Below are 26,432 nucleotides of genomic sequence, written 5' to 3' on the forward strand. Positions count from 1 at the left end.
TATGTATGTATGTATGTATGTATGTTTTCTCAGGTTTTCGCGGGTGTTTGTATGTAGGTCTTTGGTTATTCGGGTCTTCTCCCAATTTTACGTGGGAGAAGACCCGAATAACCAAAGACCTACATATATATATATATTTTAAATCGGTAATATTTCCCCCTATATTTTTTGTATATTTCTAATTTTTAACCAATTATACCAATTATTCCATATTTTGTAATAATCTGATTCTTCTCTTTCTTGTAGCTCTTTGGTTAAAAATAGGTTAACCTATTCTATTCTAAATCCTATTCTATTCTATTCTTTTCTCTTTTTTCCCTTCTCTATTTTCTATTTTCTATTTTCTCTTCTCTTCTCTTCTCTTCGCATACTCAGTCACAGTGTCAGAATTCTGGGTCATTGACCAAAATTAAAACCACAACTCATTCCGGACCATTAAACAGAAGGATTTCCTCATACAAATGTCTGTTAAACAGTGGAACTCACCGCCACAGGATGGGATTCAGGAAGAATTTCACTTACAACCATAATTGGGACCACAATGTCCATTGAGCCTTGGTGGCACAGTGGACTAAGTGCTGTTAAAAGTAGCACTTAGCTGCCAGCTGCCTGCAATTACTGCGAGTTCGAATCTCACCAGGCTCAAGGTTGACTCAGCCTTCCATCCTTCCGAGGTAGGTAAAATGAGGACCCGGATTGTGGGGGCAATAAGCTGACTTTGTATAAAAAAAGAACACTGCTTGGGGGGGGGGGCGAAAGCCCTACTAAGCAGGTATATACAAAAAGTATGAAGGCTATTGCTTAACGTATTGTAAGCCACCCTGAGTCTCCGGAGAAGGGCGGCATATAAATCAAACCAATAAATAAATTGAACCAATAAATAAATAAATAAATAAATAGTTAGAGCAAGAGGATTGTTAAGTAAGATGTGCCTGATTTAACGGCCCATTTTGCCACGGTGTGTTAAGCCAATCAGTGAGGTTGTTAAACGAATCATGCGGTCATTAAGCAAATCGGGCTTCCCTCATTGACGTTCCTTGTGGAAAGCCGGCTGGGAAGGCTGCAAATGGAGATTACATGAGCCCAGGACAACGAAATTCTAAATGCATGACGGTTGCCAAGCCTAAATTTTAATCCCCGTGACTGTGGGAATGCTCCAACGGTCATAAGTGTGAGGACCGGTAGCATGGTTTTGGTGGCCATCTTGACTTTTTTGACTCTCTCTCTCTACACGGACAAGCCCTGCTCTCAGAATTCTCTTCCAAATAAAGGACTGATTCTTTCGATCGTTTCAGAGGCAAATCTTTCCTTCTCAGTTTTAATTTTATATTTGTTATATAGTAGCCGAAAGCTTTTTTTAAAATTCAGACTATTGCAATAATTTCAATATTGCAGGTAGGCCTCGACTTACGACGGCAACGGAGCCCAAAATTTCCATTGCTAAGCGAGACACTGGTTTGGCGAATTTGGGGCCGTTTTACGACCCTTCTTGCTACCGTTAAACGAGTCACCGCAGTTGTTAAATTAATATAACCCGGTCATTAAGTGAATTTGGCTTCCCCCCATTGAGTTGGCCCGGTCAGAAAGTGGCAAAAGGGAATCACGTGACACACACACACACACACCCCGGGGACACAGCAACCGTCGTAAATACAAGTCGGTCGAGCGTCTGAATTCAGATCACGTGACTCCAGGGATGCCGCAGCGGTCGTATCTCTGAAAAATGAAAACAAGTTGTAACTTCTCAACGGTCGCTAAACGAGTGGTTTGTAAGTCAAGGAGTAATCAGTATACTTTGTTTTTAATAGAAAAGGTTCTGGTCGTGGAAAATAAATAAATAAAATAAGAGGACCAATCTAACTTCTAACCTCCCCAGCCAGAAACATATTGAAAACAATCACAAACGCTGTGATCGACTTTTCGAAGAGCGGAACCTGAACCCAAGACACGGGAGGGCCTCAGCCCCAGCCCCCCCCCCGGCCCACAGCCTAAAGCTTCCTGCCCCCTCCTCTTCTTCCTCGCTTCCTTTGCAAAGGAGCCTGCAATGATCCATCAGGGCCCAAAATCTGCCAAATCTGGGTCCAAAAAACCCGAACAGATGATTACAGATATTGCAATGCTGGCCGCCATCTTGACTTTTTTGACCTGCCTTGGCCAAGAGAGAGCTGTTAGTCCCCCAGGCTCCTGACTTCCAGGAACCCAGACTTCAACGGATGCTAGAAATTGGGGGAAAGACCCCTCTGCGTCTTTGGATACAGGATGGAGCCCATGGAAACGGTGGAGACTCCAATTCAGGGGTCCGGGGGGGGGGATTGCAGGGGACCCCCCCTTGGCCGGCCGCTGCTCTGGAACAACCCAGCAAATCTATCCAGGGGTCGAGGGGCAGCCCAGGGCCCCCCTTGCCTAGTCCAGGAGGAGCCCACCCCCCTGTTGTCCCGCAGGGTGTCCTTTCCCTGCCTGCCCAGCCTCTGACGTGGCACGGCCAGCCTTGAAACAGATGGGGGGGGGAGAGGCTTCCCCACTTTCTCCAGAGCCCCCCCCCCTTTGCTGGGAAAAGCTGGGCCGGCTTGGGTGGTCCCTCTGCCCGCCCACTGCTCTCAGAGCCACGTCCCTGGGCACGTCAGCAGGGAGGGGTTGGCCGCTGGTGAGGGAGGGGGGGTTCAAGCAGGGAGGGGCTGGTTGCTGGGGGGGGCAGGAAGGAGGGGCTGGCCACTGGGGGAGTGTCAGCAGGAAGGGGCTGATTGCTGGGTGGGGGGCTCAGCAGGAAGGGGCTGGTTCCTGGATGGGGGGGGCTCAGCAGGGAGGGGCTGGTTCCTGGAAGGGGGGGCTCAGCAGGGAGGGGCTGCTTCCTGGGGGTTCAGCAAAGAGGGGCTGTTTGTTGGGGGGGGTTAAGCAGGGAGGGACTGGTTCCAGGGTGGGGGGGGGCTCAACAGGGAGGGGCAGGTTCCTGGGGGGGGGTTAAGCAGGTTGGGGTGGTTGGTTGTGGGGGGGGGGTTCAGCAGGGCAAGCCGCTTATGGGGTCAGCAGAGCCAGCTGCTGGGGGGGGCTCAGCAGGGAGGGGCTGTTTCCTTGGGGGGGGCTCAGCAGGGAGGGGCTGTTTCCTTGGGGGGGACTCAGCAGGGAGGGGCTGGTTGGGGGGGGACTCAGCAGGGAGGGGCTGCTTGCTAGAGAGGTCAGCAGAGCCAGCTGCTGGGGGGGGCTCAGCTGGGAGGGGCTGGTTCCTGGGGGCTCAGCAGGGAGGGGCTGCTTGCTAGGGGGGTCAGCAGGACGAGCCATTTAGGGGGTCAGCAAGGCCAGCTGCTGGGGGGGGTTCAGCAGGGAGGGGCTGGTTCCTGGGGTCTCAGGAGGCAGGGGCTGCTTTCAGGGGTGGGTGGGTGGGGTTTTCATCAAGGATTCTCTCCGGGGATCATCATCCGGACAGTCAGAACATCTGCACAAGACCACCGACAAAACTGAAGGGGAATTCAGTTTTGACCAACCATTTCTTCAGTTGCATTTTTCCACCTGGGTCTGTTCAGAAGCCGGTTTAAGAAGTCTGGGCTGTGGATAAGAGCCCCCCCTCCCCAAAATGGAAAGATGGTTTCAAACCCCCCACCCCACCCCCAACCTTGGTCCTGTAGGGATTTTGATTCAGAGCCCTTTGACCAGCCTCTTCGGCTTCATCTTTGTGGTAATGAAAAATGGGACCACAAAAATGACACAGGCACAGGCCCGTTTTTCGCTCTTCCCAGGCTCCAGAGCCTTTCTAGGAGCCTGGGGAGGCCAGAAACAGCGTGTTTCCTGACTTCTGGTGGGCCCAGAAGGCCTGAAAATCTGCTGGCCGGCACACATATGTGTGCCAGAGCTGAGCTCGCGTGCCCACTGATATGGCTCCACGTGCCACCATCACGGGATAAGACTGCTGGCTGGGGAATTCTGGGAACTGGTCCACTCATTGCCACACTCCACTACAGATACCGTAGTCCTCCATTTACAATCGTTTGGTTTAGTGACCGTTGGAAATTACAATGGCACTGAAAAAGTGATTTGTGACTGCTTTTCACACTTACGACCGTTGCAGCATCCCCACAGTCACATAATCAAAATTTGGACGTCTGGCACCTGATTTGTATTTATGACAGTTGCAGTGTTCCGGGAGGGGGTCCCTTGATCCCCCTTTTGTGACCTTCTGACAAGCAAAGTCAATGGGGAAGCTGGATTCCCTTAACGACTGTGTTCCTAACTTAACCACTGCAGCGATTCGCTTAACGACTGTGGCAAGAAAGTTCGTAAAACGGGGCAAAATTCATTTAACAAATGTCTGGTTAAGAAACATCAATTTTAGGCTCAATTGTGGTCGTAAGTCGAGAACGACCAGTATGTGCCATCAAGTTGGGGTGAACTCTTAGCGACCACGTAGATGTTCTCCAGGATGTCCCCAATCTGATTCTGGGCTTCCAACGGTTCACCCATTCTAGCCAAGTCCATCTCCCTGGTCTTCTTCATCTCTTTCTTTCCATCTGTCCCAACCTTAGAACCTTCTCCAGAAGTTAGGTCTTCAAACAAAAGTGTCCATAATAGGATGATCTGAGCCTGGTCATTTGTGACTTGAGTGAGAAATCTACCCAGATTTCTTCAACGATCTATTTTGGTCCGTTGTCTTGGTTGCCCGCAGTCTTCTAAGACAGGGGTCTCCAACCTTAGCAACTTTAAGACTTGTGGACTTCAACTCCCAGAGTTCCTCAGCCAGCAAAACTGGCTGAGCTTTGCTGGCTGAAGAACTCTGGGCGTTGAAGTCCACAAGTCTTAAAGTTGCCAAGGTTGGAGACCCCTGTTTTAAGTTGTCTTCTCCAACACCCAAGTTCAAAACCTCGTCAACGCTCTTCCTATGCTGCTCCTTCAAAGTCCACCTTACGGGGGATCTTCTTCCTAAATTCAGGAGAAAAGGAGAAGGTGGTGTCCACCTCCGAAGTTCCTGGAAGCTTAGCTGGATGGAGATCTTTCCAGTTCCTGAAGGCATCCAAGCAGGAAGTTCTTGGACATCTTCTGCTCCTCAACCAAGGGGCTCCTTTGATGCCTGTCCTTGACTACCAATGATCGGTCTGATGTCGCTGGTTATAGCTCAGGAACTTGATCTGGTCTTTGATTTGACTGACCAGGACTTGGGACAGCAGGATGCCAATCAGCTGCGGCCGGTGGGTCGGGGGAAAAAGGGAGAGAAACACAAAAGGACACAAAACGTGAGAAGAGTTGAGCCTGTCTCATCAGCTGGGGGCAGAACTCACTTAACGAAGGTCTCCCTTTGCAACGGAAATTAGGGATTCAATTGTCTATGGCCGCCTATTATCCCAGGGAGGTTCATTCTGAGTTGGGATGGTCACTAAGGGAACAACAGTCGTACATCGAGGACTAGCTTCAATTTGGACTGGGCTGCATCCATGATCACACTCCCTCTGGAAGGAGATCCTGTGTTGTGTGTTTATTACTTCAATTTATTAGTTCAATTTATATGCCGCCCTCCTCCGAAGACTCAGGGCGGCTTACAATGCTCTTATAGCAATAGCCTTCATTCTTTTGTATATACCTGCTTATTAGGGCTTTTTGGCCCCCCTATAAGCGGTGTGTCTACAAAGTCAGCTTATTGCCCCCACAATCCGGGTCCTCAATTTACCTACCTCGGAAGGATGGAAGGCTGAGTCAACCTTGAGCCTGGTGAGATTTGAACTTGCACTAATTGCTGGCAGCTAAGTGCTACATAACAGCACTTAGTCCGCTGCACCACCAAGGCACCTAGCAAAAGTTGAGAACGGAGTCCTTACTCTTTGTGTGTACATTGAGAGCTTTAGCACCGGAGACAAATTCTTTGTGTGTCCCATCACACTTGGCCAATAAAGAATTGAGTTCTGTTCCCGTTCCTATTCCTATTCTATCCCTTATTCCATTCCTCATCGGTCTCCTTCGAGACAACGAGGAATCCGCATAAAGACGGGAGGTTGAACAACTCGCCTCGTGGTGCGATCGGAACAATCTGGAACTGAACACACTCAAAATCGTAGACATGGCGGTAGACTTCAGGAGAAACCCTCCCATACTACCACCTCTCACAATACTGGACAACCCAGTATCAGCAGTAGAGACCTTCAAATTTCTAGGTTCTACCATATCTCACGACCTAAAATGGACACCCAACATCAAAAACGTCATCAAAAAAAGCACAACGAAGAATGTTCTTTCTGCGCCAACTCAGAAAGCTCAAACTGCCCAAGGAGCTGCTGATCCAGTTCTACAGAGGAATTATGGAGTCTGTCATCTGCACCTCCGTAACTGTCTGGTTTGGCTCTGCAACCCAACAAGACAGACGGAGACTTCAGAGGATCATTAGAACGGCAGAAAAAACAATGGCTACCAACCTGCCTTCCATTGAGGACCTGTCTACTGCACGAGTCAAAAAGAGGGCTGGGAAAATATTTACAGACCCCTCGCATCCTGGACATAAACTGTTTCAACTCCTACCCTCAAAACGACGCTATAGAGCACTGCACACCAAGACAACTAGACACAAGGACAGTTTTTTCCTGAATGCCATCACTCTGCTAAACAAATAATTCCCTCAACACTGTCAAATTATTCACTAAGTGTATTACTATTATTCTTCTCTTCCATACTAGCATCTATCTCTTCCCACTTATTACTATAAGCATGTTGCTTGTATCTTTCAATTATATTGTTTTTATTTGTTTCTGTTGTGGTTCGCTAGCAGCCTACGGAGCTGGCAGCGGAGTTGGACAGTGATGAGGCTGAGGAAGAACGTGGGCCAGTCCTGGAGGCTGGAGAAGGCCCGGATGAGGGCTCTGCGTCGGAGGCAGAGATGGGGCCGGGGCCATCGGGGAGTGATGTGCGGACTCCAGAGCCTCCAGAGAATGACAGCAGAGAGGCAGAGGAACAGGAGGAGCCTGTTCCTAGTGGACGCATGAGAAGAGCTGCCAGAAGGGAGAAGCAGCTAAAGCAAAAAGGACGACTCAGGAGAAAGGCCAGGAGATGATTGGCCCCTCCCATAAGGCTTAAAAGACCAGCAACGGCTCTTGGGCTCTTTGTCGGAAAACAATGTTGATACTCTTGCTGCACTTATCTCTTGTCGGCGTCTTCTGCTTCTGAACTTTTGCCAAGAGAAGCCTTTGGCAGTTTGCCTAATTATACCAAGGTTGGTGATTAGACTGAAGAATTTGTGTTATGAAGGGTTTGTTTTAATTTAGTTTGGACTACGCTGAGAAGGAGTTAATTCTCAGCTGTTCTAATAAAGTCTGTTTGTTTTGGAACTGTTTGCATCGATTACTACCTACTTGGGCCTGGGTCACAAAACTTTCCTAGTACGATTTGATAACTTATTAGTAACCTTGACTATCGCTAAGAGTTGTATCTTTTTATTCTTGATTGATGAATGTATTTTATTCTCCTTAGGTACACTGAGAGCATATGCACCAAAGACAAATTCCTTGTGTGTCCAATCCCACTTGGCCAATAAAGAATTTTATTTTATTCTATTCTATTGTTCTATATTCTTATTCCTTATTCTTCTCCTTACCTGGGGGAGCGTGAGGCCCAGGGCCACGGCCCCGATGAGCAGGAGGTTGCTGTGCATCCAGTCCACCAGCCTATCGATGCAGCCGTTGGTGTGAATGACTTCGCCCGCAATGGAGTAGCTGAGGGTCTGCACTCCTTTACCACACATAGTGTTGATGACCAACTGGGCAGGAAAAGGCCAAAAAGGGTCACACGCAAAGAAGGATTCCCAGGCAAGGTTATACTTATTCACCTGGAACTGTGGCCCTTTAAATATCCCATGTGCAGGGGTGAAATCCAGCAGGTCCTAACAGGTTCTGGAGAACCGGTAGCAGAAATTTTGAATAGTTCGGAGAACTGGCAAATACCACATCTGGCTGGCCCCCGAGTGGGGTGGGAATGGAGATTTTGCAATATCCTTCCCCCAGGAGTGGAGAGGGAATGGAGATTTTGCAATATCCTTCTCCCAGGAGTGGGGAGGGAATGGGGATTTTGCAGTATCCTTCCCCTGGAGTGGGGTGGGAATGGGGATTTTGCAGTATCCTTCCCCTGGAGTGGGGAGGGAATGGAAATTTTGCAACATCCTTCCCCCAGGAGTGGGGAGGGAATGGGGATTTTGCAGTATCCTTCCCCTGGAGTGGGGTTGGGAATGAAGATTTTGCAATATCCTTCCCCTGGAGTGGGGTTGGGAATGGAGATTTTGCAATATCCTTCCCCTGGAGTGGGGTTGGGAATGGAGATTTTGCAATATCCTTCCTCCAAGAGTGGAGAGGGAATGGAGATTTTGCAATATCCTTCCCCTAGAGTGAAGTGGGAATGGGGATTTTGCAGTATCCTTTCCCCAGGACTGGAGAGGGAATGGAGATTTTGCAATATCCTTCCCCTGGAGTGGGGTGGGAATGGGGATTTTGCAGTATCCTTCCCCTGGAGTGAAGTGGGAATGGGGATTTTGCAGTATCCTTCCCCTGCCACTCCCACCAAGCCACGCCCACAGAACCAGCAGTAAAAAAATCTGAATTTCACCACTGCCCATATGGTTTTTTTTCCCAGGGCAGCGAGTAAATAAGAAGGAATGGCCACATTTGGGGAAAATAGGAATGTAAAAGGGTTTCTCCCCCAAATATTGGCAGACTAAGTAAAAATGTTTTACTTTTAAAACACACACAGGTGCGTGCATCCAGATGCACAAAGTTAGATTTCCCTGGTAAAAGAGCTTTGGGGTTTAAATTTACAGAATTCAGTGTACAGAGTTGGTGATGGGAACATTCATGAGGACAATTTACAGGTAGATCTCGACTTTCAAGATTTCACTTAGTGGCCATTCAAAGTTACAATGGCACTGAAAAAAGGGACTTTATTGTTCGTCCGTTTTTCACACTTACGACCGGGGCAGCCTCCCCGTGATCAAAATTCGGATGCTTGGTTACTGACTCGTACTTATGACGGTTGCAATGTCCTTCTGATGAGCAAAGTCAATGGGGGAAGCCAGATTTCACTTAACAACCGGGCTACTAATTTGACAAGTGCAGTGCTTCACTTAGCAACTGCAGCAAGAAAGCTCGTCAAACGGGACAAAGCTCACTTAACAAATGTCTCACTTAACAACGGAAATGCTGGGCTCAATTATAGTCATACGTCGAGGACTACAGAATTATGATTCTATGTCAAGGATTACCTGCGTTGCTACATATCTTCCTTGTACACCATCCAGAGTCAGTTCTCGTGAGATGGACAGCCGTATTAGTTTCATTCAGTAGCAGGTTTCAATTTAGTTTGCTACCGTTTGCTCCAGGGGTGGGTTCTAAATTTTTTTACTACCGGTTCTGTGGGTGTGGCTTATTTTGTGGGCGTGGCTTGTGGGGGGTAATGTGACTGGGTGGGCGTGGCCAACTTTTTTTTTTATTACTTTTAAAAGCATTTTTTCTACAACCTTAAGAGGTTGCAGAAAAAAATGCTTTTAAAAGCCTCTGACGATCCCAGCTGAGTTGCCTGATCGTCAGAGGCTTTTAAAAGCATTTTTTTCTGCAACCTCTTAAGGTTGTTGAAAAAATGCTTTTAAAAGTAAAAAAAAAATGCTTTTAAAAGCCTCTGACGATCCCAGCTGAGCCGCGCGATCGTCAGAGGCTTTTTTTTTTTTTACACTTTTAAAAGCATTTTTTTCGGCGGAAGAGGTTGTAGAAAAAATGCTTTTAAAAGTAAAAAAAAAAAAAAAAGCCTCTGATGAGGTGGGCGGGGTAAGCGAGCGGCGACCGGGCCGGGGACTGATTCGGGGGCGTGGCCAGCCAATGTTATTACTGGTTCTCCGAACTACTACAAATTTTTACTACCGGTTCTTACGAACCGGTGCGAACCGGGAGCAACCCACCACCGGTTCGCTCGTGAGCGTAAGCGACGCTTCTGTGCATGTGCAGAAGTATCTGGATGGGTAGGCCCCGTGATTTTGGATCGGTCTCTTCCCTGCCCACCTGGACTTCATCATCCCCACCAAGAGAGAGCCTTCCTTTTTGACTCACCTGGCCTTTCGGCTGCCGGCAACAGGAATAAGGCACCGAGCAAAATTCCCGGCTGGGATTTTGGGGTGTGCAATTGAAGTACATGTTTTGGGACCAGTCCCTGTAGGAGACGCCCCCACAGCAGCCGAACTACGTGGAAAGGAAGGAGAGGCACTTCATCAATCATTTTTTCGACGCCTTCGACATCTTTGAACAGTGGCTAAATAAATGCTTGTAGGACCCTAAGAAAAAGTGCAGAAGTAGAGCAACCAAGATGATTTTAGGGGACTGGAGGCTAAAACATAGGAAGAACGGGTGCAGGAATTGGGTAGGTCTAGTTTAATGAAAAGAAGAATTAGGGGAGACATGAGAGCATCTTCCAATATTTGAAGTTTTTAAAGAAGAGACTGGACAGTCACTTGTCTGAAATGGTACAGGTGATCTCTTCCAGCCCAAGGATTCTATGAAGCATCAGAGTACAACGATCCATAATCATGATTTTAAAAAACACACACCCTAGTTCTAGACTGTCCTTCAAAGATCTAGGTTCTCACAGGTCTTCTAAGTACCAGGTGATCCCACCACCAGCTTCAATTTGAAAGGGAGGGTGGGGCTCCAGCATGGACAACCTCTTGGTCCTGGCCTTCCTTTGTCATTGGGCAACCCAACCAGCTGTTGGGTTTCGAAGACCAAAGGAAGACTGGATGGTCCCACCAAACCCTACCTCCTTCTGACCAAAATCGATCAGGTTCTGCAGGTCCAAGTCATCTCGGTAGTGCACAATGGCGTTGTTGACCATGTCACTCATCTTCTCTCGCGCCTGGAACAAAAAAAATGACACTAGCATGTAGACATATATACCGCTTCACAGTGCTTTCCAGCCCTCTCTAAGAGGTTTACGGAGTCAGCCTTTTGCTCCCAACAATCTGGGTCCTCATTTGACCCACGTTGGAAGGATAGAAGGCTGAGTCGACCTTGAGCCGGTCAGAATTGAACTGCTGGCAGTGAGCAGAGTCAGCCTGCAATATTGCAGTCTAACCACTATGCCACCAAGGCCCTTCCTTCCTTCCTTCCTTCCTTCCATCCTTCCTTCCTTTCTCCTTCCTTATTTCCTTCCACCCATCCTTCTTTCCATCTTCCCATCCTTTCTCTACTTTCTCTCTCCCCCTTCCTTCCTTCCTTCCCTCTTTCCTTCCTCCATCCCCTATGTTCCTTCCTTCCACCCCTCCTTCATCTCTGTCCTTCCTCCCCCTTCCTTCCTTCCTCCCTCCCTCCCTCCCTTCCCACTTACCACTAGCACATAGACTTATATACCGCTTCACAGTGCTCTACAGCCCTCTCTAAGAGGTTTACAGAGTCAGCCTCTTGCCACCAACCATCTGGGTCCTCATTTTACCCACCTCGGAAGGATGGAAGGCTGAGTCAACCTTGAGATGGTCAGAATCGAACTCCTGGCAGTGGGCAGTGAGTTAGCCTACAATACTGCATTCTCACCACTGCACCACCACGACTGTATAAGAGGTCGGTTCACCCAAAAGAACCTTTTTCCTGAACAAATGATATTGATGTAGAGTTTTATGCAGGCTGGAGTTTTTCTGCACCCACCTTGTCCGAAAAGACGAATCCGAGAACGCCTGCAGCCAGCTGCAGCAGGAAAAGGAGGGCCAAACAGAAGGAAAACTGCAAGGACAAAATATTTCTTTTTTAGTCAATTTCTATACACCCTTCCCCCCCCGCCCCCCACCTCCCCCCACATCTCAGTCAAGGACTCTGGGACAATTCAAAGAAATATATAGTTAAGTCTGCCACTTACAACCACAATTGAAACCACAATCTCCATCATAAGCAAATCGAGTCATCACAGGACGAGACCCGATTTTACCAAGCATTATTCCATGGTCGTAAAGCGAAGCACCATTGTTGTTAAACAAGTCCAGATTCCCCAAGTGATATTTGTCAGATTATTCATGAACTGGCAGAGACATGGTAACAAGGTCAGCCAATTAATAGGCATAGCAACTAAGTCAGCCAATTGGGAGCTGAGACAGACTGGAGCCAGGGCTTGTCTTATTCTGCAGCTTCTGAGTCTATGCAGAGAATTGAAACTGAAACTAAGCAGTCTGTGCATGCTGTCTCCTCTGCTGAAATGAAACTAACTGTTCTCTCCTGCCTTGTGATCTGCCTGTAACGTCTACCACATTGAAAGAACTCTGCTGTTGGTATTGAATGTATATTCTTGTATATAAAGAAGTTTCTTATTTAAATTAATCCTGCTGAATTAGTGTGTGCTTCTGGATTTGATTTTTGCAACAAACTCCGGCAATATTTCTACTGGAAACAATGGGGAAGGTTGCCATTCATGCCACTCCAGAAAGTTGCAACCATCATCATAAGTACATGCCAGTTGCCACTCAAATTTTGATCATGTAACCGTGGGGATGCTGTTGACCGTTGTAAGTGTGAGGATCAATTATAAACCACTTTTTTTTATGGGCATTGTAACTTTTAACAGTCACTAAACAAACGGTTGTAAGCAGAGGCCTAATTGTTATTTTTAAAACGGTGCATCATATTTTCTTCCATTATGAATTTTGTAAGAGTTTTCAGCAGGATATTATCCAGCCTTTTTTAAAAAAATCGATGCCAAGGCATTTCTGAACAAGTTAAAATTTTACTTTCAGATAAACAATAAGCAATTTTTCGACCGAGCTATAGAAACAAGGTCTTTAGTTACACATTCTGAATTTGATTTGTAAACACTTCGTGTGATATTTATCAATTGAATTGTTTTTGATAAAACTGTTTTCATCTCCAGCCAAATCTGTGGCTGTAAATAAAAGTTCCTTTGTGAATTTATTTCTTTTCAGCTAGGAGTCTCTAAGGAGGGTCACGCAGGAAAAAAAAACTTTCTCAAATTAGAAATTAATAACTTTTTAGTGTATAGACTGAAAGTGCTTGGAGAGGGCGGTAAAGCACTGTGAAGCAGTATATAAGTTTAAGTGCTATTGCTAAGTGCTAAGAAAGGAAGGAAAGGAGAAAGAAAAAGGAAGGAAGGAGGTGGAGAGAGAGAGAAAGGAGATGAATGGATGGGGAAGGAAAGGAGAGGGAAGGAAGGAAGGAAAGAAAGGAGAGGGAGGAAAGGAAGGAAGGAAGGGAGAGGGAAGGAAGGAAAGGAGATGGAAGGAAGGAAGGAAGGAAAGGAGAGGGAGGGAAGGAAGGAAGGAAGGAAGGAAGGAAGGAAGGAAGGAAGGAAGGAAGGAAAGGAGAGAAGAGGGAAGGAAGGAAGGAAGGAAAGGATGGGTGATGAGAAGGAAGGGAGGAAGGGTTAGGATTAGGAGGGAGGGAGGGAGGAGAGGAGAGGGAGAAGGAAGGAAAGAAAAGCCCTGGTCGCGCAGTGGTGAGTGTGCAGTATTGCAGGCTAACTCTGCCGACTGGCAGCAGTTCAATCCTGACCAGTTCAAGGTTGACTCAGCCTTCTGTCCTTCCGAGGTTGGCAAAAGGAGGACCCAGATTGTTGGGGGTAATAGGCTGACTCTGTAAACCGCTTAGAGAGGGCTATGAAAGCACTGTGAAGCGGTATATAAGTCTATTGCTAAGTGCTAAAGAAGGAAGGGAGGGAGAAAGAGGGATGGGTGGATAGAAGGAAGGAAGGAAGGAAGGAAGGAAGGAAGGAAGGAAGGAAGGAAGGAAGGACTATGGTGATGCAGTGATTAGAATGCAGCTTTGCCGGCTGACTCTGCCCACTGTAAACAGTTCGATCCTGACCGGGTCAGTCAAATGAGGACCCAGATGGTTGGGGGGCAAGAGGCTGACTCTGTAAACTGCTTAGAGAGGGCTCTAAAGCATTTGAAGCGGTATATAAGACTAAGGGCTCTTGCTATTCCTATCATTGACCATTCATGGAAGCCCATCGCTCACCGTCAGCAGCAAAGGGATGTTCTCCCGCATGGAGCCCACGCAGCCACAGAACGTGATGAAGAACATCAGGACACCGATGACCACAAGCAGGACGGACGGATCCATGGCAAGACAAGCCACAGCTGCTTCTAGCGAGGAAATGGAGAGAAAGGCGGGTTTGTCCGTTTTGGTCCGGCGGGTAACATTTTTGCATCAAACCAACCGTCATATTGTGGGTGCTCTCCCTTTCACTTAAAGCATAGAATCCTAGGCTGGAAGGGACCTTAGAGGTCATCTAGTCCAACCCACTGCTAGAGCAGGAAGACCTTACAGCAGAGATCTTCAAACTTGGCAGCTTGAAGACTTGTGGACTTCAACTCCCAGAATTCTCCAGCCACCATAGCTGAAGAAGCTTCTTGGAGGAGAAGCGAAACGTCTTCAAAAAAAACCCAGAAAGTTCAGTTGCCTCTTGAGAAAAATGTACCTTTAGGAAAACCACAACCTGGATGATTGAGAATCTCCATAGACTTTATGTCAGGTTTCAAGGTCGTCTCAAATAAATTGCATTTCAAACAAAGTCTTTGAAGAAAAACTCCTATTTATTAAGCACAACATTTTAAACCCGACTCCATTGCAGCCAACACTGACTTCCTGACCCAAAACCCTCCCTTTCCTTTCCCCACTCCTCTGCACTCATTGGCCATCTTCCAAGTCACTCTACCCCTAATCTACTGCTCCAGCTCGAAGGAATTTCCCCCCTCCCATCTCATCTCCTAGGGGATATTATCTCCAGGGAAAATAAGTAGGTGAAAAGTCAAACGTCCCTTTCCAGACGCCTCCGCTTCTCCTTCTTATGTCAGCACTAGAGTAAATGCAGCTTGAAGTGCTGACACCTTACCTCCATGCTTGAACAGACGCGCATAGATCCCGACGGCCACCAACACCACGGAAATCACCTGTACAAAAAAACAGCCAGGAGCATTAGAACTGGTCCTTGGTCAGGAACAGCAGTCCAAAGGATCAGGGGGATCCATCTTTCCAAGTTCCTTGAACCCCCAGATCTGGAGAACAGGCGTGGGGAGTTCCAATCCTGGAGAGTTTACCGTAAACCTCCAGGTTTTTCAATAAAGAATACTTGTATTGTTGTTTGCAGAATATTTGTAGCTTGGAGTTGAAATGAGGGGTCCTTGGTGGTCTCTGAGCTTGGGGGTTTTCTTGCAGACATTTCATGACCCAACTAGGTAACATCATCAGTGCTAGAAGGCTTTGCAGACAGGAGGAGGAGAAGGAGAAGGAGAAAGAGAAGGGGGAGAAGAGGAGAAGAAAAACCGTGGAGTCCTTGGTGCTCTCTGAACTTGGCTGTTTTCTTGCAGATGCTTCACTCCCAAATTAGATAATATTATCAGTGCTAGAAGGGGGTGAGATTTCCTCATCATAGCACTGATGATGTTCCCTAGTTGGGTCATGAAACGTCTGCAAGAAAACCACCAAGCTCAGAGACCACTAAGGACCCAATAATTGTTTTCCTCCTCCTCCTCCTCCTCCTTCTAGCACTGATGATCTTACCTAGTTGGGCCATGAAACGTCTCCAAGAAAACAACCCAGCTCAGAGACCACTAAGGACCCAATAATTGTTCTCCTCCTCCTCCTCCTCCTCCTCCTCTTCCTCCTCCTCCTTCTAGCACTGATGATGTTCCCTAGTTGGGTCATGAAACGTCTCCAAGGAAAAAACAACCCAGCTCAGAGACCACCAAGGACCCCTCAAGTTTTTCAATAGAGACGTTTAGAACTTCACTAAATCCTGGCCACCTTCCCACGGGATATTATTTCCTCTGTATTTTTATCCACCGGGGATACTATTTATCCCACAATTGGATAGAAGGGCCTTTTGTATATTTCGGGGACAGAACAGGACAAATCTCTCCCCCACCCCGTCTTCCCATATTGCTTATTGAAGAACCCCTCCCATTAGGGCAAGATCTAGATTGGCATTTCTCAATCTCAGCAACTTTAGGTTTGGGGGGAAGTTCAACTCTCCCCAAATTCCCCAGCTGGCTCAGCGACTTTAAAGATGGGTGGACTTCCTCCAAGAATTCCCCAACCAGCCAGCTCAGCAATTTTAAGCCGAGTGGGGGATTCTAAGAGTTGAAGTCCACCCATTTTTAAGTTCTTGAGTATTAGTGGAGGGCTGCGTAACTATGGGAACTTTTTACCTGTGGACTTCAACTCCCAGAATTCCCGAGCCAGCTGGCTCGGGAATTCTGGGAGTTGAAGTCCACAGGTGGTCAAGCTTTTGAGCAGCCCAACTACATCATTTCTTGCAAGCTCCTTGGATGGGAGGCACATCCTAATTGTGGCCAGCAAAACCCATCTGGGGGAGGGGGCTCAGAAGCCCCCTGCCCTGCTGGAGCAGCCAAGGACGGATCTGGGGCAGCCCCTCCGTTTTCCAAACTCAACTTTCCCGGTTCCCACGTCCTGCTCATTCTCCTACCCCGGGTTGAAGGAGACGCTCGAGGCTCAAACAAGGCAGAAGGGTGGAAGACTCGCTTTTTAAGACCACCAACCCCCCCAGACCCATTTTGGGGCAGCGTGCACGCAGCCTCGATCCTCAAGGGGGGGTGGGATCCTGCTTCCAACACGGGTCAGATGGAAGGAGTGAGTTCCAGCTTTCTTTCCGCCGATCGTGGCTTGTTGCAGGGTGGCTCAGTAGCTAAGACGCTGAGCTTGTCGATCAGAAAGATCGGCGGTTCGAATCCCTGGTCCAGGTCTCCAGGGGTTGGACTAGATGACCTCCAAGGTCCCTTTCAACTCTTAAGAGCTTTAGCCGTTGAAATGCACGCCTTCCCACGAGTGGCGCGTCTCCAGAGGGTGGGATAATAGAAGCACCGGGGATTGGTAGTACAGGGGTTTAAGGCACCCTGTTATTAAGTTGGTTATTAAGACCAGCTGCCTGCAATTACTGCAGGGTTCGAATCTCGCCAAGGCTCAAGGTTGACTCAGCCTTCCATCCTTTCTAAGGTAGGTAAATTGAGGACCCAGATTGTGGGGGCAATAAGCTGACTTTGTATAAATATACAAAAGGATGAAGGCTATTGCTTAGCACATTGTAAGCCGCCCTGAGTCTCCGGAGAAGGGCGGCATATAAATCAAATTAAAAAAAAAAAAAAATTGGGCGGCCCCACCTGCGCTCCCCTGCAAGAGGGGGCTCCTCGAGCGCTCCTCCCGCTGGATCCGGATCCCGCATTCACATTCTACACGCGTGTATTGCCCCTTCCCACGTCTCCTCCTGCCCGACTCACCCAGAAAAGCAGGTTGAAAAAGAAGAGCAGGTACTTGACCAGGGGGCTGGCCCCACGCTCCCCGGGAAGGGCCATATCCCTGGCTTTTTTTTTCCAGCGGTCCCGGGTGCAAGCAAGTCCAGCTTCCGTCCAGCCAGCCAGTCCGGTCCAGCCAACACCGGCTCGCGCAGCTCTTTACTCTCTTAAGGTGCATCCCTCCCCACTCGCCAAACGGCGCGGCGATTGGTCTGGCTGGGTTTTCACTTTTTTTCCCCATTGGCCACCCCCCGTTTCATTCATTCCCCGCTCCCCTCCTCTTCTTCAGAGCGCTGGGTTTCCCGGCCACCTGTCCCGCCGATCAGCTGGAGGACGAAACTCTCTTAAGGGAGCCGCGTAAGCGCTAAAGCGGAGGGCGGCGCGCCCTGCGCGAAAGGGACGGGTTCCCACGCTGTCAAAATGACTTTGTCTCTTTTTTTAAAAAAAGTTTTTTATTATTTTTGGAAACATGTTTATGTTTCCAAAAATAATAAAAAACTTTTTTAAAAAATGACTTTGTACCGACCATTCTGCAAAAAACCGGGCACATATACCTGGAAATAAGAGAGCGGAGAATGTTTATTTATTTTATTTATTTTATTTTATTGAATTTGTACACCGCCCTACTCCCGAAGGACTCAGGGCAGTCAACAGCCATAGAATAAAATATATAAATATAAAATTTAAAATAGACTAAAACGAATTAAATAATTTGGCTGAACAAATTTAAAACCCCAATAATTTAAAACCAAATTTTAAATTTCCATTTAAAAAGGGGAAAGACTTAGGTCAGGCCGGCTTGATGAAATAGGAACGTCTTAAGCGTGCGACAGAAGGTACGCAGATCCGGGATCCTCCGTATCTCCGGGGGGGAGCTCGTTCCAGATCGTAGGTGCCCCCACAGAGAAGGCTCTCCCCCTGGGGGCCGCCAGTCGACATTGTTTGGCCGACGGCACCCGGAGGAACCCCTCTCTGTGGGAGCGTACCGGCCGGTGGGAGGCTACTGGTGGCATCAGGCAGTCCCGTAAATAACCACGTCCTAAGCCATGTTGATGTTGAACAGTTCAAACTATAAAAATGCCATCTTTGTCATAGAATACCTCTGATCCTAGGCTCAATTGATCCTACTTTAGAGTGGTGTTAGTTACCAAGAGCTAAATTTCTAGAGAAGTCACTTACAGGCAGTCCTTGAGTTATGAGCACAGGTAAAGGTTCCCTTCGCACATATGTGCTAGTTGTTCCCGACTCTAGGGGGCGGTGCTCATCTCCGTTTCAAAGCCGAAGAGCCAGCGCTGTCCGAAGACGTCTCCGTGGTCATGTGGCCGGCATGACTCAACACCAAAGGCGCACGGAACGCTGTTCCCTTCCCACCAAAGGTGGTCCCTATTTTTTCTACTTGCATTTTTTACCTGCTTTCGAACTGCTAGGTTGGCAGAAGCTGGGAGAAGTCACGGGAGCTCACCCCGTTATGCGGCACTCGGGATTCGAACCGCTGAACTGCCGACCTTCCGATCGACAAGCTCAGTGTCTTAGCCAAGGATACTGCAAAATCCGCATTCCCACCCCACTCCTGGGGGAAGGATATTGCAAAATGTCCATTCCCACCCCACTCCTGGGGGAAGGATATTGCAAAATCTCCATTCCCACCCACTCTGGGGCCAGCCGGAGGTGGTATTTACCAGTTCTCCAAACCAGCGGTCACCCACTGGTGGTCCACGAGAAAATTTTTGTGGTCTGCAGAAAAATTATTTGCATTTTTTATATTGCACTAAATCAGGGGTCCTCAAACTACGACCCCTGGACCAGATACGTGCAATGAACGTTTGTGTTGCTGCAGAGAGTCTCCCCCTTTGTGGTCTTTTTGTGCGGGTCGGAGGGGGGCAGAAATTCCGATTTGGGGTCTGCTTCTGCCTCCTGGTGTGGGGCTTTGGGCGCAGGCTGGAGGGAAGAGCCGCTGGTGGCAAAGAGCCGGAGGGCCTCGTTCCAGTGGGACTGCATCAGGGCCTGGAACTGGCTGACCATCTCAGCCTGTTGAGCCTCCAGGCACCGGTACCTGACCTTGCACTCCCGCGGGTCTTCCCTCTGCTTGGAAAGCCTATGCTCCTAGTCATCAGTGAGGTGCTTCTGCTGAGCCTCCTTCTCGGTCAGATCCAATTTGAACTGAGCTGTTTTGCCAACTCTTTCTCGTGGTAGCTGCTTAGCTCCAACAACTGCTTCCTGTTGGGGCCCTAAGGAGCCTGAGCAGGCAGGTGAGGAGTGGCTGGGAGGGGAGGGGTGAGTAGAGGCTGGAAAGGTGCCCCTCAACGTGAGTGACATGGAGTTGACCATGCCCACCCAGTCACATGACCACCTAGCCACGCCCACCCAGCTGGTCATTAGGCAGATTGTATTAGTGGTCCACGGGATTTAAAATTATGAATTTAGTGGGTCCCTGAGGTCCGAAAGATTGGTGACCCCTGCTCCAAACTGCTCAAAATTTCCGCCACCGGTTCTCCAGAACCTGTCAGAACCTACTGGATTCCATCCCTGATACAAGGTCTTCTGCTCAAGCGGGGGGGGGGTTGGACTAGAAGACCTCCAGGGTCCCTTCCATCTCTGTTACTCACCTATGCTATAACAATATATTCTTTATCTAGCAGTTATTTACTTACCATATTTTAAAACCATCCATCTCACTCGCAGAGGGATGATGGCCACGTAAAATGTTAAAAACTCAAAACAAAACAAAAAATGCTACAATTTGAAATGGAGGCAAGGATGGTTAAAATTCAGCATTAAATATCAATTCAAAATGATTTCCCCAGGAAATTGGTTTTACTCTTCACAGGACAGCCTTCCTGGAGGCTCCAGAGGGTTGGACTACAAGCCCCATTGTGCCCATCCCCGCACATCTGGAAGGTATAATTCACCTAAGCATGCCACGATTTTGATGGGACGTGCATCTTCAGAGGTCTGAGATTTTGGAAGGGATTCTTGGCTTCCTGGTTGAAAAGGGAGCTTCCCTTGACCCGATATTTGCATTCTGCTTTTTGTTCTCAAAAGTCCCTTCCTCTTTATCGTGACTGTTCCTTGTTTCTATTCCAGTTAAGTTTCGTTTTCATGTATTTTTATTTCTGCTTCTCTCCGTAATTCCTTCTTCCTTTATGGGCCTGTTCAGGGCAGCCTCTGCTGGCTGATGCTTGTGTTTTTACTCCTGTCCTGTCCAATAATCTTAATTCCTCCCACGGATAGACAAGGAAGTCTGTGTTTCTCCGTTTTGCAAAACTGCAGCCAATTCAAGACTTTCTGTGCTGGGAAGAGTCCTAAAATCTTAAGCCAACAGTTAGGCCTGAGAATTCCTTTCCAGCACAAGAGGCAGAAATGGACCCTCTAATTAATAATATTTAATTCATCTTGTTTTTAAATGTGTGCACCGAGTTGAAACATTTTTGTATTCTGTCTTTCCAGTAAATGCCCATGCTAACGTTCAAAATTCAGGTTTTACGACCACAACAGAGCACAAATTTTGTGCTGTGAAGCAAGACAGTTGGTAAACGAGGTGTTTTTTTTTTAAATAGTTTTTATTGAATATTTTACATTTTTAAAACCAAAAACATAATAGAAAAAGACAAAAAGAAAAAGAAAAAGAAAAAGAAAAAAAGGAATATAGATATATATATCTATGTATACATACATACATACATAAACCAAACGGTAAAATACAAAACCTAAATAACAACATTATATAATATTTTACAACTTTCTGCATCGACAATTATCCTTACTTTTAAATTCAATCTTCCTTACTTTTAAATTCAATTATCCTTACTTTTAAATTCAATCTTCCTAATCATTCTTATTCTTGCATAACCATGATGAGCATTCTTGTAAACAAAATATATATACTTACATCCTATTTATTAATATAGTTAGTATTTTATCCTTACCAGCATTCAATACTCTTAGATTCCAATTAATCAAATGTCAAATTTCCTTCCTTCCTTCCTTCCTTCCTTCCTTCCTTCCTTCCTTCCTTCCTTCCTTCCTTTCTTCCTTCTTATACTGTAGTGAAAAGTTTCATGGTCTCTTCTGAAGAATTCAAGAATAATCAAGTCTTCTCAGCATTTAAGCCTGAGTTCCTGTTCCTGTTAAACCTCTGGAACTGTAGCCAGAAGACAAATTTTGCTAACCCTGAAAAATTGTCCAGCTCAAACCTGTTACAATAGTTCATTTAGTGACCAATTCAAAGATACAATGTCATTGAAAAAAGTGATTTATGACGAGTGGTGGGATTCAGCCGGTTCGAGCAAATCAGTTGTTAAATTGCTGGCTGGCCCCTCCCCTCCCTGCCCCTTCCAAAAGTCCCCATTTTGGCTCCCAGGTAACTGCAGGGAAGCCTACTAGGCCCAAAACGGGGCGCGGAGGGGGGGTCCGTCCCCCCATGGCCCGTTTTTGCTCCCAGGAGGCTGCAGGGAGGCCTACTAGGCCCAAAACTGGGTCCTCATTTTACTAGGCCCAAAACTGGGTCCTCCTTAGGGCGCGGGGGGCAGCATGCCCCACCGTGGCCCATTTTTGCTCCCAGGGGGTGCAGGAGACCAAGTGCTGCCTGTCACACCTTCTGGCCACGCCCACCATGGCCATGCCCCACCTAGCCCATCATTAGGGCAGAGAACCGGTTGTTAAATTCTTTGAATCCCACCACTGCTTATGACCATTTCCCACACTTATGACCGCTGCAACATCCCCATGGCCAGGTGATCAAAATCTGGATGCTTGTCAACTGACTCACATTTATGACAGTCTCAGGGTCCCCGGGGTGACACACGATCCCCTTTTGCGACCTTCTGACAAGCCAAGTCAACGGGGAAAGCCAGATTCACTTAACAACCGGGTTATTCATTGAAGAATCGCAGTGATCCGTTTAACCACCGTGGCCAGGAAGGTCGTAAAATGGGTCAAAACTCACTTAATACGTGTCTCACTTAGCCACATCAATTTCGGGCTCAATGGTGGTCGTAAGTTGAAAATACTGTGCCTTTCATGGTTTTGCAAGGGAGAAGAAAACGGTTTCCATAGCTCAGGAGTATAAATTACTCGTATAATCCACTAGAGGTCCAAAAAAAAATATTGATTTTTCAAGACTGAGTTAAATGACACACATTAGGGCATAGTTTACGTCACTACTGTACATAAAATTGTTTATTTTGTGAGATTGATGCCAATTCTGTCGCTCCCAAGGGACCTTTAACTACACCGCAGTGTCTAGTATTTAGAGGAAAAAGAAACAGGAATGTAAGTAGAGTGGAGAAAAACAAGGAATGTAGTCTAAAAACTCCCTACAGGAGGCTAGATCATAGACTTCTAGGCAGGGGTGAAATACTCCCGGTTCGGACCGGATCACCCGATCCGGTAGCAATGGAGGCGGGTGGTTCAGAGAACCGGTATCAAAAATCACTGCCTGCCCCCCCCCCATGCCCAGCTGAGCCGCACAATCATCAGAGGCTTTTTTTTTTTTTTTACTTTTAAAAGCATTTTTTCTACAACCTCTTCGGCCGAAAAAATGCTTTTAAAAGTTAAAAAAAAAAGCCTCTGATGATCGCGCAGCTCAGCTTGGATCGTCAGAGGCATTTAAAAGAAAAAAAGGGTTTTTTTTCTTTTAAAAGCCTCTGACGATCCAAGCTGAGTTACCTGATCGGCAGAGGCTTTTAAAAGTAAAAAAAAGCCTCTGCCGATCAGGCAATTCAGCTGGGATCATCAGAGCCTTTTGAAAGCATTTTTTACAACCTCTTCGCCAAAGAGGTTGTAGAAAAAATGGTTTTAAAAGTAAAAAAAAAAAAAAAAAAAGGCCACGCCCACCCAGTCATTACCCCCCCCACCAAGCCACGCCCACAGACACCCCCCCCCCCACTGCTCAAGGCAGGAGACCTTATATCACCCTGGATAAATAATTGTTCAATCTTTTCTTGAAAACCTCCAGCAACCAAGTACCACAATACAGGTAAATCCTCAGCTTACGACCACGATTGAGCCCAACATTCGTGTGGCTAAAGCGAGACAGTCGTTAAGTGAGTTTTTCTACATTTTAGGACTCTTCTTGCCACAGCTGTGAAGGGAACCCCTGCAGTTGTTAAGTTGGTGACCGGATTTGTTAAGTGAATTTGACTTCCCCGTTGACTTGGCTTGTCGTAAGGTCGTAAAAAGAGGATCACGTGACCTCGGGACGTGATGACTGTCGTAAATAGGAGCCAAGCATCTGGATTTTGATCCCGTGACCATGGGGATGCTGTGGTCATGGAAAACGGGAGTCTGGCTGGGAGTTCAAGTCCACCCATCTTTTAACTGTCTGAGGTTGAAAAACACTGCGGTATACAATTGTGCTGCCTCTACAGTTAGTCCTCCACTTACAACAGTTCACTTAGTGACCATTCGATGTTACGGCACTGAAAAAAGGGACTTATGTTCATTTTTCACACTTGCATCCCCCTGGTCACGTGATTTACATTCGCATGCTCGATGACCGACCCACATTTACGACGGTTGCAGAATCCCTTGGTCCTATGATTCCCCGTTTACGACCTCCCGGCAAGCAAAATCAACGGGGAATTCAGATTCACTTAGCAACCGGGTGACTAATTTTACAACTGCAGTGATCTGCTTAACGACTGTGGCAAGAAAGGTTGTAAAGCGGGGTGAGACTCACCGTAACAAATTTCTCACTTAGCGACATCATTTCTGGGCTCCGTTGTGATCGTAAGTTGAGGACTACCTTTATTAGCTTCTACCAAAAGCCTTTTTTTTTTCCTTTTCCCCCAAAATGGTACAATCTGCTGGATGCAATTCCCTCCCATTTACAGAATTATAGTCTGCTTGTTTCAGTGGGAATGTTTATTTTTTTCCACTCCTGGGCATCAACTTTTTTTTTCTCTATACACTGCCCAGAATCACTTCCATAGTGAGACAGGCGGCTTATAAATATAATAAATAAATAACAATATATTTAATTGGAAAAAAAAAAAGCTCCTTCTCTGTGCAATATCCAATCCCAGTCCAGGGGAACATGTTTCTCCAACCAGTTGGAAATTTCAAATATGTTGGAAACGGACCCCACCCCCACCCCACGAATGAGCACCCATCCTGGCTGTGCATTCTGGGGTCCGTAGTCCTAGTGCACCCAGAGGTTGGAGAAGCATTTAGCCTTTAAGCACAAATCTATGATATGAATGGGATGGAAATGCCGTTGTTAAATGAATGATAAATGAGAATAATGATATAAAGTTATATGTTAGATTGATGATATAAAGTTAATGATATAAAGTTATATATTATATATAGAATAGATAGATATTTTTAGATATTTGTAACTGTAAATTGATTTTAGTTGGGGTGTTTTAAATTTATTGGGCCAAAATTTGTTTAATTCTTTTAAAGATTTTAAATTTTTGTATGTGATGTTTTTATTCTTGGCTGTTCACCACCCTGAGTCCAGCAGGAGAAGGGCGGTATAAAAATTTAATAAAATAAATAAATAAATAAATTGATACTATGAGAAATTAGGGGATTAGTAAATGATGAATATGAGATGAAGCACAAAAAATTTGTAACCGATCGACACGCTACTTGTAATTGGAATGGATGATGGATGTTTTTATCTTTTGTTTACAAATTTAAAAATATTTAAAAAAAAAAAAGAAAAAAAGCACAAATTTATGCGTAAAGCATACAGGAGATGCTGATCAGCCAGGAAGCTAAAAAAAAAATCACAAAAATCCACCAAAATGTGGCCAAAGTCTCTCCCTGTTGAACTTCGGCCTGCAATCGACCCACCAAGGGCAGGCTGATGAAGAGGCGTGGCTTCAACGCCTCCCCCGCCCCGCCCCGCCGCACTTCTCCCGGGGAATCCTGGGAGTTGAAGTCCCCGCCTCTTCTGGCTGACGTGGTAGGAGGGAGGGAGGGAGAAAAAAAAAACCGCTCGCACCTAAGGTGACCCGGCCGCGCGCGCGCATGCGCAGAAGGACGTTTTTCCCCCACACCCCGCCCGTCCGCCCTTCCCGCCTCTCCGGCCGCTGAGCTCACTTCCGGCGAGCGCGTGCAGCCGCCCGGACGCTTTTGCGAAGGGGAACATCCGCCGTTCCAACCGGAAGTCTCTCCGCGGCGGCCGTCCTTTTCGGGCCCGGAACCGGGGAAAGCAGCCATCACGAGGCGGGAGGCCCCGCTCGGTGTTCCGGCTTCTCCCTCGGCGTCTCGGCTGGACTGTGAGGCCTAGTCGGCCAGGCCGGAACTCGAGGGCGCGGGGCGTGGTTTCCGGAGGGAGCGCCTTCCGGGTGACTCCGGCGCGCTTCCGCCTCCTCCCGCAGCGGCGGCTCGCTTCCTTCCCGGTAACGGACTCGGCGGAGGCGCCGCCCGCGATGGCCTCGGAGGCTTGAAGGCCCAGAGGAGGAGGAGCAGGAGGAGGAGGAGGAGGCGGCGGCGGGATGGATCCTGTCGGGCCCGGCGGGGGCGCCGGCGGGAAGCCGAGCCTGCAGATGGTCTACCAGGCCGTGCAGGCGCTCTACCACGACCCGGACCCCAGCGGCAAGGAGCGCGCCAGCCTCTGGCTCGGGGAGCTCCAGCGCTCGGTGAGGGAGGCCCAGGGAGCCTCGGGGCCCCGGGGAGGGGGGAGGGAGGGAGTGCGGAGGGGGGGATCGCGGCCCGGGGGAGGGGAGGGAGGGGGAGGGTCTTTTGGGGGTCGGAGGGGGGGCTTCTCTACCCTAGAGGATCGGTGGGTAGGGGAGGGGGGACGGAGGGGGTGGGGTCACCTTCTTCTCCCCTTCCACATTTAAGGAAGGGAGGGGAGGAGGAGAAGGGTCTCCCTTCCTCTGGTTAAATGGGGAGGGGGCCCTTGCAGAAGGAGACCCCCCCTCCATTCCCCCTTTCTGATCGCCCCCCATTTCCGATGGGGCCTCCTTTTGGGGTAGGGGGCTTCTCTCCCCGAGAGGGTCAGGATGGGTGGAGAGGGGGGGTCGCCTGTTGCAACGGGACCCAGCCCCCCCTTCTCCCCTTCCACGTTTAAGGAGGGGAGGAGGATGAGGGTCTCCCCTCCTCTGGTTAAATGAGGAGGGCCCCTAGGGTCCCTTTGCAACAGCTGACCGTCTCCATTCCCCATCCTGATTGCCCTCCCTTTCAGAGGGGGCCTCCTTTTGGGGTAGGGGGCTTCTCTCCCTTAGAGGATGGG

General features: G+C 47.9%; 2 protein-coding genes across 2 annotated transcripts in view; one reads left to right on the forward strand and one right to left on the reverse strand.

Annotated features, from left to right (window-relative positions):
* Window positions 1-4,860: 4,860 nt before the first annotated feature.
* TSPAN33 (tetraspanin 33) lies at window positions 4,861-17,302 on the reverse strand. Its single transcript, XM_070946970.1, has 8 exons — window positions 17,228-17,302; window positions 14,827-14,884; window positions 13,950-14,077; window positions 11,637-11,711; window positions 10,756-10,851; window positions 10,053-10,181; window positions 7,562-7,723; window positions 4,861-5,165 (listed from the first exon to the last, which is right to left on the reverse strand). Exons 1-8 carry the CDS (start codon window positions 17,300-17,302, stop codon window positions 5,067-5,069), a joined length of 822 nt encoding a protein of 273 aa, XP_070803071.1. The 3' UTR covers window positions 4,861-5,066.
* An 8,067-nt stretch (window positions 17,303-25,369) lies between these two features.
* Window positions 25,370-26,432, forward strand: part of TNPO3 (transportin 3) — a 47,857-nt gene continuing 46,794 nt past the window's right edge. Inside the window, exon 1 of the mRNA XM_070947727.1 lies at window positions 25,370-25,836. Within this exon, the coding sequence (XP_070803828.1) occupies window positions 25,693-25,836 (144 nt within the window). The 5' untranslated portion in view covers window positions 25,370-25,692. The remainder of the gene's footprint in view (window positions 25,837-26,432) is intronic.

This window comes from Pituophis catenifer, unplaced genomic scaffold (genome assembly GCF_029215685.1).
Source record: "Pituophis catenifer annectens isolate HBS135680 unplaced genomic scaffold, rPitCat1.0.hap2 SCAF_7, whole genome shotgun sequence".
NCBI lineage: Eukaryota > Metazoa > Chordata > Lepidosauria > Squamata > Colubridae > Pituophis > Pituophis catenifer.